General features: G+C 42.3%; 2 protein-coding genes across 3 annotated transcripts in view; one reads left to right on the plus strand and one right to left on the minus strand.

The window, feature by feature from the left end:
* The window catches only part of frmd4a (FERM domain containing 4A), a 105,134-nt gene extending 98,259 nt beyond the window's left edge, over positions 1–6,875 (minus strand). Inside the window, exon 1 of the mRNA XM_076088978.1 lies at positions 6,550–6,875. Within this exon, the coding sequence (XP_075945093.1) occupies positions 6,550–6,594 (45 nt within the window). The 5' untranslated portion in view covers positions 6,595–6,875. The remainder of the gene's footprint in view (positions 1–6,549) is intronic.
* Positions 6,876–9,065: 2,190 nt separating this feature from the next.
* LOC142947417 (receptor-interacting serine/threonine-protein kinase 3-like) lies at positions 9,066–12,602 on the plus strand. 2 transcript variants are annotated; one of them, XM_076088979.1, is made up of 11 exons: positions 9,066–9,131; positions 9,387–9,544; positions 9,669–9,978; positions 10,074–10,222; positions 10,319–10,533; positions 10,657–10,739; positions 10,849–10,912; positions 11,007–11,074; positions 11,461–11,503; positions 11,674–11,916; positions 12,003–12,602. In XM_076088979.1, exons 1-11 carry the CDS (start codon positions 9,129–9,131, stop codon positions 12,008–12,010), a joined length of 1,344 nt encoding a protein of 447 aa, XP_075945094.1. In that variant the 5' UTR covers positions 9,066–9,128; the 3' UTR covers positions 12,011–12,602. The 2 variants fall into 2 exon arrangements, with proteins under 2 accessions (XP_075945094.1, XP_075945095.1); XM_076088980.1 differs by having other exon boundaries at positions 9,070–9,131; positions 9,354–9,544.
* The last annotated feature ends 262 nt before the right edge of the window (positions 12,603–12,864 follow it).

Below are 12,864 nucleotides of genomic sequence, written 5' to 3' on the forward strand. Positions count from 1 at the left end.
CTTTCTACTCTTCTCTCTTTTGTGTTTTGTTTTGTTTTATTTGGGTTGTTACTTTCTTTGACACTATACCGCAATGCTAGGATTATCACAAAATCATGATTAGCGATTGAATTATTTGGGAATAATGTTTTTGCTCACCTATGATTTGAATTGTGTATGATAGTAGATGTAGGTAGAGGTAGTTAAAGTCATCTGCCCAGATGCCACCTTAGCCATCAGCCCAGATACCAATGAACTCTGAACCCTATGAACTCTGAACTCCATGAACTCTGAACTCTATGAACACTGAACACTGACTGTTTTAACCACTGCTTTTGGTTCCCGGAATACTTGGACTGTCTAACCTCTTCAGGTTCTCAGGAATACCTGGACAGTGTTTCCCACCACATGGATGCACGTGCCAGCCCTTGGTTTGCTCTAAAGACCGTGGCCATCACCCCGCTCTTCAGACCAAAGGGGGGATGTTGGGATCTGACCCTGCTGTCCTGGCTGGCTGAGACCTTCACACGTGTTTTTCAAATAAAGGAGCAGCCATGTTCCTTCCTTTCACCAAAACGCCTGATCTGGGATCTGCAAGAAACCTCATGCCGGATGACCACACCCCCCAGCTCCAGCAGAAACCTGATGCTGGTCCCTCATTGGCCAAGAAAGGGCCCCCCACTGGTTGTGCCACCTGGTTTATAAGCCTGAGCACAGCTAGAATTCTTTCTCTTCCGTCCAGACACCGCTGGTGTAAGGAGATCCACAAGGCTCTCTTCACCCCGGACAAGCGCTGGTGTCAGGAGGTCCACAAGGCCTCTTCCCTCCGGACCTCGTCCTGGCAACAAGAAGATTCACGAGGAGCCGCGGCCTCATCAAACCCTATCAGGTCACATGTCACATTCGCTGGTCGAACCTACAGACTGTGTTTTATTTTGAGTTTTGGATCCCGTAGTGCGAGAACGGATAATCTCTACGACCCGTCCTCCCACCCTTTAGTGCACACCTTGCCGGCAAAAGAGGGCAACTGAGCCCCTACAGAGCCGAAGATTTCCGGCCTAAGACGAGCGACTCCCGCACGCCTCCGACGTTAAGAAGATCCCTCTCTGCAGCGAGGTGATCGAGTCTGCGGCTAGCTCCGATAGCCGCGCCACCGGGAGCCCTCATCTCCCGAGGACTGAATGATTCCCACCACGGGAAAAGGACCCTGCCGAACGAAGCTTCTCAAAGTAAGAGTTACTGGTATCTTGTTTTGGGGATTCTTTTATTTTGTTTTTGGTTTTATTCTCTCCTCTTTAAATCGGCTCTGCGAGTGAGATCTAGAACCGCAACTATCACCGCAAAAGCGTGCTGTTCCTCACTGCCTCACTACTGCGCAGAGCACCGCGCTCAGAGCTCGATTTTCTCTCTCTCTCTCTCTCTCTCTACTAACCCGCACACACACGTAGTTAGAGCTACTGATTTTGGGTGAACCTCTCAGACTCGTGATTACTTAATCTCTGACCCCTACCCACATGGTACACCGTCCCACGTGGTTCTAGCAGCCACCTCTCCGCCATTTTGGTCGCCGGTCTCTAGACTCACCATCTTGGCCTGTAGGCTCACACGCCCTATTGAGATTAACCACCATCACTGTTGAGTAGGCTCCCCCTCTCCCCCTTTCTTTACACACACACACACACACACACACACACACACCTACATGTGCATATATTGATACACATATCCTTACCCCACTTTATTCATTTGACTTTAGGTATTAGATATATAATTGTATGATAGTGTTTGTTGATTTTGATAGTACTTGATTTCATCATTCATTGTTTTGATTTAATAAACTCTGTTATATTTTAAAGAGCAGTCGTCTGTGATTACTTGTGCATATGTGTGTAATAATAACTGGATTTAGTGGCCTGTGCTCGAACTTAAACCTTCACTTTCACTCCGAATGTGTAATAGTACTCAGACTATTGACATTATGAGTGAACGCTAATTATGAGACTTAGTTTTATTGTTTGGTTATTGGTCCCTGTTCGCAGGGTGGTGCCCCGTTGTTATTAATAATCATTAATAATTGTAACTGACATTAATATTTCTATTGATGTCAAGAATTTAATTTCTTAGATGCTGATAAACCAAACACGCTCCTCTACGTTCCCAACACTGTGTTTCTCATTCATAGCCTATAATCACCCATAAGAATATATGAAAAGTGTATAAACTGATTCAGTAGGAGCACCTCGGGATTAGGTTACTCTCAGTTGTGGCAGTGATAAAGGTTCTTGTTGTGTGTACATTTAAAAGTGACACTTTGACTCCATTTCATTGTGTGACTAAAAGATTATGAGATGTTAATTACTGAATCACTGGATGTGGTCGCTCACACCAGATGCACCAAAAACACCAAAACACTCATTTCCACAGTTACATACAGACACACAAAATGTTATCTGCTTCTCCTCCTCTATTGTTACAGGGCAGTAATCAATTCTCTCAGTATGATGTCATTCTGCTAACCCTCCCCCATACTGTTCAACCCTCTCATGTGTATACTGCCGGCTCTATCGTAGTGTGCATCAGATCAGGAATGGAAACTACAATGATAATCTTAATCATGAATAGTCTCCAAACACTGATAATAACTCATGTTTCAGTGTGTCGAGTTTTTTGAGGGATAAGCACTCCTTTTTACTCAAACCATTGCACATTGCCATTAAGTCACATGTATACACACACACACACACACACACACACACAGTCAGTACATCACGTCATAAGCAATGATTTGATTACCACTGAGTCATCTGGCCGCCATCCTCAGCGACAGGATAATTGAATGAGGGATAGTAATGAAGAGACATGGACGCCAACATGAAGGGCAGCATAAGGTCCTTGTTTTTGGGGTTGCTTCTCTTTCTGAGTGGTTCTTACAGCTGGATGCGTGCCCACGTATAAATAACACTTCCATTATACGGTTATCCTCATGACTTCACAACGGGCAAAGTTCTAGCCACACACATGCGGTAAGAATTGCTTTGCCAGGTGCGTGATGATGTCATTAACCACACCAGTGCATGTTTCCTGCAGGAAACAGGCAGAGGAGCTCCAACATGTAGGCTACACTGCTGTATCAGTGAGGAAGCTGCTGTTCCCTCACTCTATGCAGAGCAGAACCCTCCAGCAATATGAAGATAATCCGCTTAGCTTCTGTGTGTGTCAAGATACCAAGTTGCCCTGCTTTCTCTCAGCAGCATTTACTCGGCCCAGTGTAACAGATAGCGAAATGCATATTGATCAACTGCCCCTGCATGTCGAAAGAGACAGACACTCTGACAGAACAAGAGATCTGCAAAAATGAAACAAGACGAGCCGGAGCGGAACATTGGGATAGACTGTGTTCCCATTTTTGACAGCCTCATCTCCGTCTCTAATTATGATTCCATGTGACACTTTATCAGCATGTGTTCAATTTGTGATAAACCCTGGATTAGCTGCATCAAAACACTAAACCCTGAAGCCTGAGAGATGTTGTTGAATTTTGTCTGTAATCATTGCTGTTATTTACCCCCATATGTTCATCAAAAGGTGCAGGTTTAAATTACTTCTTTATAATAACCCATTTTTCAGTTGAATTTGTTGGCATTTCATTTTGTACATCATTGCAGCCCCACACGGCTTATCCATCTTGGAGATAGCTGCTCTTCTCTGAGCCCTGAAGAGCGAAGCTAATCGGCTCAGTAAAGACTATAGCTGCTCCAGTTCTGATTTAAAGTTAAAAAAAAGGAACCCTACAATCAAGAGCACACACATTAGTTTGATCCCTAACAGGAAAGACTTTCATGTAATCTCAAGTCCAGAATTAAAAAAACACAACTCTTGTGCAGTAGTCAAGTTTCAGTTTAGGTGCAAGATAAAGGAAATCCCTGTGAAAAACATCTTGGCAGTAAAGCTATAACACGGCCCATTGATGTCAAATGATACCATCTAGTTTGTGATCTGTTCCAATATCAGATGACAGCATGTCTATGTGTGTCTTAGCTGGAGACAGACTTGTTATTGATCCCTTCATCCTTTTGCTAAAACAAAAACCCGTCAGAGCAGACAGAGAGAGAGAAAGATGCAAAGCCTTTCCATTTCGATACAGTTGGCATGAAATCCCCCCCTATGTAGGTTATATATATATAAAGCATACCACATCTAATTAATCTGCGATGATGTAGTGCAATTTAAAAAAAGACCATGATTCCCCTAAGACTACATTTCTCCTCCTATAGTATTTTATTGATCCAACCCATTCATAGCAATACTTGGATACTAGCAATGATTCAATAGTCTCCCGCTCTTGGTCCAGTCTGTAACAGACATGAGACCATTTGGTTTTATAGCTGAGCTAGAGTAAGTCTGGGCCAATCACATTAGTTTCAGACCAATGAAGCCCAGAGGAGAACTAAAGCACAATTTACTGCACTTATTTTTATTTGCATGAGCCATGGCAGAAAACAAGAAAATGTCATTTGGCCAGTTTGTGGTAACTGAATGAGGTCACTTCCTGGCAAATCTAGCTTGAGCTTGGTGAGTGAGTCTATTTATGAAAATGATTTGTGTGAATGTTTTGTGTGGGCGATGTGGGTTATGTGTTGTGCTGTCTGTGCGAATTACGCTTATTAAAGTATAGTTCCTCTAATTACTGCAGGAGAAAATCACTTGTTTACCTGAAATATTAATACAGACAGAGGCAGTAAGAAATGTCAATCTTCAATCACCTACACACACACACACACACACACACACACACACACACACACACTGCATAAACTCCCTTTAATAATTAAATTAGGTTCAAGTTCTGAACTTGTCAGTGTGAATGCAAATGCCATGGATTTTGGGAACACATTTCTGGGCTCGGAAATTAGTTATGTCAATCTTGTTCAGCCTTATAGAAAAATTCAACACGGACCAGATTTAAGTCATGTTCATGTCATGTTCTTCTGTATAAATATATTTCAAAGAAGACACCAAAAGTGCGAGTGATGTCAATATTTAAGTGTTTTGCTCATTGACAACAGACAAACAGCGACTCTGAATGGTGAGAAAATTGTAGACGTGTGGCTATAATAATAAATGGAGAAAGTGACGGTGAAAAGTTATGACAGTAAGCTAGTTTTCCTGTGCGATCTGGGGGGACACGGCCTGTCAGCTATGACAGAAAGAGCACTTGTAAGGGAACGCCCTCCAAATGGAGTCAAGGGACACCAATCTGCCAGCAGATTAACCCATTTTTGTCTCCACGCTATACAAAGTTAAAAACAAAAAAACCTTAAGGATGAGTCTATTATTGAAGGGACGATTGTAAATGTGATATTCGTCGTAGTGTGCCACTTTCTGTGGGAAAAAAAGCCCACTTTCACTCTTCACACTCACTCCTTCTCTTTATATTCCTGCCCTCATCACTCACACTTCCCTTTTTCTCCATCCTTCCGTTGCCCTGTCCATCATCTCGTGCACTCTGCTCCTTTTTGCTGCTGCCTCTACCTCGAGTGGGGTGCATGGCCTATCGCCATAGTAACAGACAGCCGTGACAGGTGGAGATAGCAGGTAGTGCGGCGATGCATGACTCCCCCTGGGACTGCAGAATGCCAACGCTATAGAATGAGAATGAGCAGAACAAGAGCTCTGACACAAAGTCGCCCTGCATACAGGGTGCACTTTCAATTCATTAAAGCTTATCATCAGAGGGGTCCGTGCCTTATCTGTATTCTACACATGCAGCAAAGCCACACTGCCATTGTGTCACTGTGCGGCCGGACATGGGGCAGAGAGGAGTTTTATGGATTGACGCATTTTGTGTGTTTCTATTGCATCGCTCTCTATGGCTGGATCTGAACCAGGCCAAGCCAAGCCAATCTGTTTCATGTCAGCGAGGGACTGGATGCTACACTAACAAGATCCTTCAAAATCCTCTGCAATGGGCTGCAGTCTTCTCCGTAGTGTGTGTTTGAATTGATTCAGTCTTGGAGATGGGAAATGATCGCAAGCCCCCCCCCCCACACACACACACACACGCACACACACACACTCACACCCCTGCAGCAACTTATTTACATGCACTTCACACACATGCCAATTTCGCACCCATATAAAAAGTCATATTACAGTAAATGACATCTGTCTCCGACACGGACACCATGTCCTGCACCACATCCCAATGCCTGCAGTGGTCTTTGTGGTATTTCTCCCATACTTCACCACTGCATTCGTTGAACACGTGGAGGAGTTAGACTAAAGCTGAAGTTTTCTGAGTTGGATGCACTTTAATACGTAAGCCAGCTTCAGAGCCTCACTAGGACGTTATTGGAGGATTTGGGGCTTGTAGATGGTAAAGGCAGGAGCAAACATTCAACATCCCTTTCAATTATATGACAGCTCACCTCCTGTGTTAGTGGCTGCATGAGCGTTTGATGAGCGTTTGCCATGAGGAGAGAGTGATGAGAGAAAGCCACAGCAGAGAAAGAAAGAAACAAAGACAGACAGTAGACAGCGTCTGCAATACTATACCCCTCCGAGACTCACCATGAGCAAACACACGGCTGATTCAGGCATGTGTTGGACAGCCATGATGGGATCCTCCTATTGTTGGGAAAAAGGGAATGTCGCCAATTTGCCAGCGGGACTCTCTTCCTTCTCCTCTTCCTCGTTCCTCTTCTTCTAAGTCTTCATGCAGGAAGCAAGCTCACCTCCATCCAGATGAAGTCGGTTGACTGGTCCTCCCAATCTGTGTCCTCAACCACCTTCTTCTGTCTCTCAGTCAGTGCTGCAGACTGCCTCTGGTCTCTAATTGTAATGCCACAGTCCCTGGAGAGCCTGTAACTCCCCAGTCTCTCTGCGACTCTTCAGACTGAGCGTAAAAGCAATCCTCCTTCCAGTTCTTTGATGTGAGAGCAGAGTAGATCCCCCCCCCCCTCCCACACACACTCCTCCTTTCACTTTTAAAACACTCCCCGCAGACCCCACGCCCACCTCCCCCAAACCCCTCTGACTCGGGCGTCTCTTGCTAAATGCTCCCCTCCCTCTGTTGCTGCCTTCTGCTTCCCTTTTCCAGTCTACTCTCCTCACAACACAAAGCACATCCAGGCGTGCACGTGGGTTTTCGGTCTATTCTCGTTCTCCTGAGGCTGTCCTGTCGCTGCTCCACAGGATGTAACCTGCATCAGTGATGCTCCCCAGTCTATAAAGCTCTCCTCCACTGTGGTGGGAAAGACAAACGCTCACCTCTCCACCCAGAGATCCAGCACAGAGAGATCCCCTGTAGGCTGATCCTCTGCCTCATATATCAAACAGTTTTCAGTAAGGCAGAGGGTGAGGTAAGAAAGCCACCAAGAGGAGAGAGATGGAGTGGAGAGAGCAGCCACTGGTGAGAGAGGTCCACACTGTGCCGAGCGTAAATGAGGGTGGGGGAGAAGAGGGAAGGGAGAGAGCAATGGAAATGCAGAGAGCGAGAGCAGACCACGCCTATCGATGCCCGGACGAAACAGCAAGGCAGCATGGGAGTAAATACACCTCAGCTCACTTAATGAACAGAGTGTGCATGTTTGTTTGTGCACATATTATTTAGATTCATGGTAGCTGTCATGTTCACAGACACCTGGGCTCCAGACTGGGATTTTTTTTAGAGCGGAGTTTGGCATAAATAATTTAGACTGAAAACAGTCACAGCGTGCACTCTAAGCAGCTTTACCGTAAAATAACGGTAACTTACTGGGAGCAGGGACGCCAGTAATTTACTGTTTTTTTACGGTGAACCAAACGTAATTTACTTTTACGGTATTTTACCGTATACTGGATTACGGTTTGTGATAGTAGGATAACTGGGTTTTACGGTGATTTTAAGATATATGCCAGAATGTTACCGTTTATTTACAAAGGGTAATACAACCCAATACTTTTGCATTTAATTCCTAACAGAAAATAACAATAAACATTCAATACATAATTGTTGCAGTTCTCAAGACAAACAATAAAGAGACATTTGTATTACATCACAAAACACACAATGTACTGCATGTTTAGAAGATAACAAATACAATCATAGATTGTATGCCACTTTGGTTCAGTGGCATACCACTCTAGGGATAGGTACCTACCTCAGGGCAATCAAGTAGCACCAGCTCAGATTAAAATATTGTAAAGAAATGTATTGTTTTATCAGCTGGGTACATAATCCAAGCATTATGCTTGAATAAAGCATTTTAACAATCAAAGATTTTTTTTTTTATAATAGTTAATCACGTAATACCTTTTGTTCATTTTTCTTAAAAGAACCGGCAGGTTAAGAACTAGTTGATCTATATGCCTGTTATCCTTGTTTTAAATGTCTCACTTAAACAATTGTCCAACAAAAGCAAATGGAAGATACTATTCAGAGTGTAGATAAAACAACTGCCAAAGAATAATTCCCATTTACTCACAAGATCACATTCATTGACTAATATAAATGATGCTGTGTCAGTCTCAGCAAAGCTTGCTACATCACACCAAAAGATAAGAGGTGGCCAGATTTGCAACATATGGAATGTTTCTTTCCACAGCTCCACCCCATTCAGACTGGCTGAACTGGCTGAACTGGCTGAACTGTGCCCTCTGTAACTTCCTCCTCCTCACAGTGCATGCTTGCTATGTATCATAAGGAAGTCCAAAGGTGTGTCACAGGATTTTTATAGATGCTGTAAAAATAGTACAATAAAGGAACTATAATCCAGTTTATATTTCAGAAAAATCAGTATTCTAATGATGCCAGATTGAATGCTGATGTGTGTTATCTGAGTCTATTTAATATAATTACTCTTTTCTGGCTGTGATATGAAAAGCACATTCTAACCATTCCCTGAAATGAAATTACAATCAAACTTTGTGGGCATTATTATGCAGCTTTTCCCCAATTTTATTCATTTAAATACATCATTTTCTGTCATCACAACAGGAAATGTGATGACTCTTTTCAAACTTCTCTTTCAAACTCTTTTCAATTTAAACTCCTCCCCTCAACTACAGCTTCAGGCTGAGACAGGAAACTGAAACTCATATCTGTTTTGACACAGCTTTGGTATGAACTAACTCTTGAATCTTTATGTGGACAACAGTTGAGGAGATACATGGTGAGTAGAAGCCAGCTTTTTGATAAAGTACCCAGAACAAAACCTAAGGGACATGTTAGTGGAACATGTTTGTCAGTGTCTTTACAACCAAAAGCTGCCGGTGCTCTAAAAACTATGTCACTGTAATTATAACATAGTGTATAAAAGCAAATATCTAGGCAGTCATTGAACTTTTTTATATTTTGCAGGTTTTTCTATAATTATTTCCATTCTTTGTGATAGATTTGAGGTTGCAGTTGTTCTACCTGAATCCAGCAGGAGATGGAGCCGCTGAGCCGCAAGACTGAACCAGTTGGTGACGAGAGCTTGGAGAAATGGAAGCTAATTGGATCTGGGGGATTTGGTCATGTCTACAAGGCCAGGCACAAGGACTGGTGCTTTGATGTGGCCATTAAGATACTTCATGATGTTCGGTAAATGTAGAAATATCTGCAATTTTTCTGTAACTTTAACTTTTAAATGATAAAGTCATGCACATGTTAAGGAGCTCTTTTGCTTTCTCTCTACTCCTTTCAACAATCCCCTGCCTCATTGCAGCAAGTCACTGTCCAAAGAGGCTTATCACATGGATAAGGGTTCCTGTAAGTTTGTGGTGGGACTTCATGGAACCTATCATGGACGTCCGCCTGGAGTAACATCCCCGCAACAGGGACTAGTGATGGAGTTCATAGGCAGAGGATCTGTTCAGTCCCTGTTGGAGCACCTCTCTGGCCCTCCACAGTGGCCCCTGGTCTGCCGCTTGGCCCATCAAGTGGCTTTAGGCATGAACTTCCTCCATTCACAGAAAATTATGCACCACGACCTAAAGCCAAGTAATGTACTGCTGAATGACGATCTCAACGCCATGGTAGAGTGCCTTCGACCTGAACTCCTATGTTTGAGTCAACTATGAGGCTGGTTTCATTGTTTGTTTGATGTTATGTGTCCCTTCTTTCTCTGCAGCTAGCAGACTTTGGTCTGTCCAGAGTTTCCACCAGTGCTTTGAACAGCAACAGAGAAAAAAGCGTCATGATCGGAGGTTCATACAAGTACATGCCTCCTGAGGCTTTTGAAGTATCATATGAACCCGTCCGCGCTTTTGACATATACAGGTTAGACATAACATAAACACCTAATTCTACTCTATATGGTAAAAACTTTAACAGCATTAACATGTTTCTGAAAATCTCTTCCTCTCTCTTGCTTAGCTATGGTATCCTGCTCTGGTCCATTATCACTGGTAAAGAGCCTTATCCTAGTTCATTTGCTGATTACGATCATGTGAAACTGAAGATCCCTGAAGGGGACAGACCTTGCTGTAAGCAAATTGACCTGATGAGGGAAAGGGAAGGGTTGAAAGAGCTGGTGGACCTCATGAAGAGGTGCTGGGATGGCAGTCCCTCCAAGAGACCTCCCTTTAAAGGTAAATGTTCATCATTATCACCTTATTTCAACATTTTATAGTCTGAACAATATGCTTAAATCAAATGAACCTTTTGTAGACTAGCTTGACAGATACATATTTAAAATTAAAATTCTGTTTCAGGTTGCCTTGAAGTCACTGAGAATGTGTTTTCAAAGCACGAGAACGGAATTCGTGATGTGGTCGGTCAAGTCTTGACACGACTGGTACAATTCATTAAATTTCGTTTCACAAAATGAAATATAGTGCAGATTAATCATGATTTGGTTTATTGATTTCTCTAATACATAGTATTTTCTCCTTGTTTTACTTCAGAACTCACCAACCAGTAATCAATCAAACACAAGCGTGGCTTTCAGTGTTCCTCTCCAGACAGCAGGTAGATTGTTCAATAGTGAGTCGAGGGAGTTTTAATCTTATAAATTATTTCTTACTTTCCTGAATGAAATACGATGTTTTCTTCTCTTTTTCAGAACAGTCAATGCCAAATGATACTGTGGACAATGGCCCATTGACAAAAACTGAAAGGTCTTCAACACAGGTATGCTAAATGCTATTTGACCATTGCCTCAGAAAGTTGAAAACAAGTCCATGAGTAATAAGTCACTTTATTTAACCAGGTAGTCTTGAGAGGAGAAAACAAAAACATTTAGCCTACAGTCAGACCTAAAATACAATCAAGAGACTTAAGAGAGATAATAGAACTATTGCTGAGTTTTAACTTTATTTTTTTAAATAATTAATTTAAATAAATATTATTTTGACGTGAATGGACAGTTTATTAATATTATACCACACGTCAGTTACTCATAAAGAAAAAAACAAAAACAAACCTGCTGTTTTGGATTGGGATTATGAAACAAGTGTATGATACATTCAAATAGATACACAATATAGACTGAAAGAGCTTTTTATTTCTGCCAACAGGATTGTGTCAGAATTTCTCAAAGAATGAGTAGTAGAGACAAAGGTCAGTATTTCTGTCACTGTAGTGATGTCTCTTTGTTTCCTGTGTGTATAGAAAAAGATCTAAAATGAGCATGATATTGACATGTATCACTTCAATCACATGGAGTCTCATTAATGATTGAATTAATGTGTTTCATGTGCACGCTTTCCTTTTTTTGTATTTTAAAACAGAAAACTTTGTCAACGACAACAGGGCAACGTTGATTCAAGACGCTACCATGGTAATGACAATAATAGAGGAGCTTGGAGAAATGGTCCACCCTGAAGCCTACTCATTGATTGATTCTAAAGCAACAAGCCAGGAACAAATGAGAGCGCTTTATCAAACGGCATTACGTTCAGGAGGAGAAGCGGTCAAAGCAGCCTTCTACGACGCCCTCAAAAAACATCAACGCGACCTAGTGTTGAGACTCGGTAGGATTTCCTCCTGCTAGAATGACCAAACATGAGAGTTATGACATTTTAATCACATTTTTTAATTTCACTTTCTTTTCCCTCAGGTGGCTAATTCAAAAGAAACGGTGGCCTTGCTGAATTTTCTGCAGGTGTCAAAGACTTTCCCTGCCTTGCATGTAGTATATCATTTGCTGAGATTTTGAGATTCTATACTTTACTTGTTATACGACAAGTCATGGATAAATGATGATGCTAGGTTATTGTACTAGGTGATCAATGATCTGGTTTCTCCCCTGTTGAAAGAGTTCATATCACAGATAAGAGAAGCAAGGACGACCAACAGAGGCGACTGTGCGATACAGCATATATCTACTGAGGTTGGCAGATCAGCCTTCTCTATTCGAGAAAAAGACTTTTGTAGCTCAGTACCAAGTTATATAACAGAGTGAAATCATGGCTAAAAGCAACCCAATCGTGTACTCATCACGAATAAACGCAAACATCTTGTTATTGTTTTAATGGATATTAACTATCTTGTAACTGTCTTTATTATACTGTGTTCATTTTCAGCAGAGATGTTATTTTCTGTTTCCTGCCCAGAGTCTACAGCTGTAAATTAGCTTAAAGCTAACTCTGGTACAGCTAAGAAGCTGTGCACTGACCCTGTCAAATAAAAATATCTTAATAAACATGTTTTTTCAAAATGTGTCTTCACCTGCTCTACTTCTTTTCATTCAGAAAGTAACATGGTGTGTTGTGACGGGGCTGTGGCTTATCATGCCATTAATATTATGAAGAGGGAGAGAGGGAGAGAGAGAGAGAGTGAGGGAGAGAGAGAGAGAGAGAGAGAGAGAGAGAGAGAGAGAGAGACTGGGTAAGAGGCTTTTCTGGTTCAATCCCTCAGTAACTGTCACAAGCAGTCTGTCAGTCACCTGCAGATGATGGAGTCGAGGGCATCCCATCAAC

The sequence above is a fragment of the Anarhichas minor genome, unplaced genomic scaffold, assembly GCF_050575085.1.
Source record: "Anarhichas minor isolate MPS153535 unplaced genomic scaffold, ASM5057508v1 ptg000011l, whole genome shotgun sequence".
In the NCBI taxonomy this organism is placed as follows: Eukaryota; Metazoa; Chordata; class Actinopteri; order Perciformes; family Anarhichadidae; genus Anarhichas; species Anarhichas minor.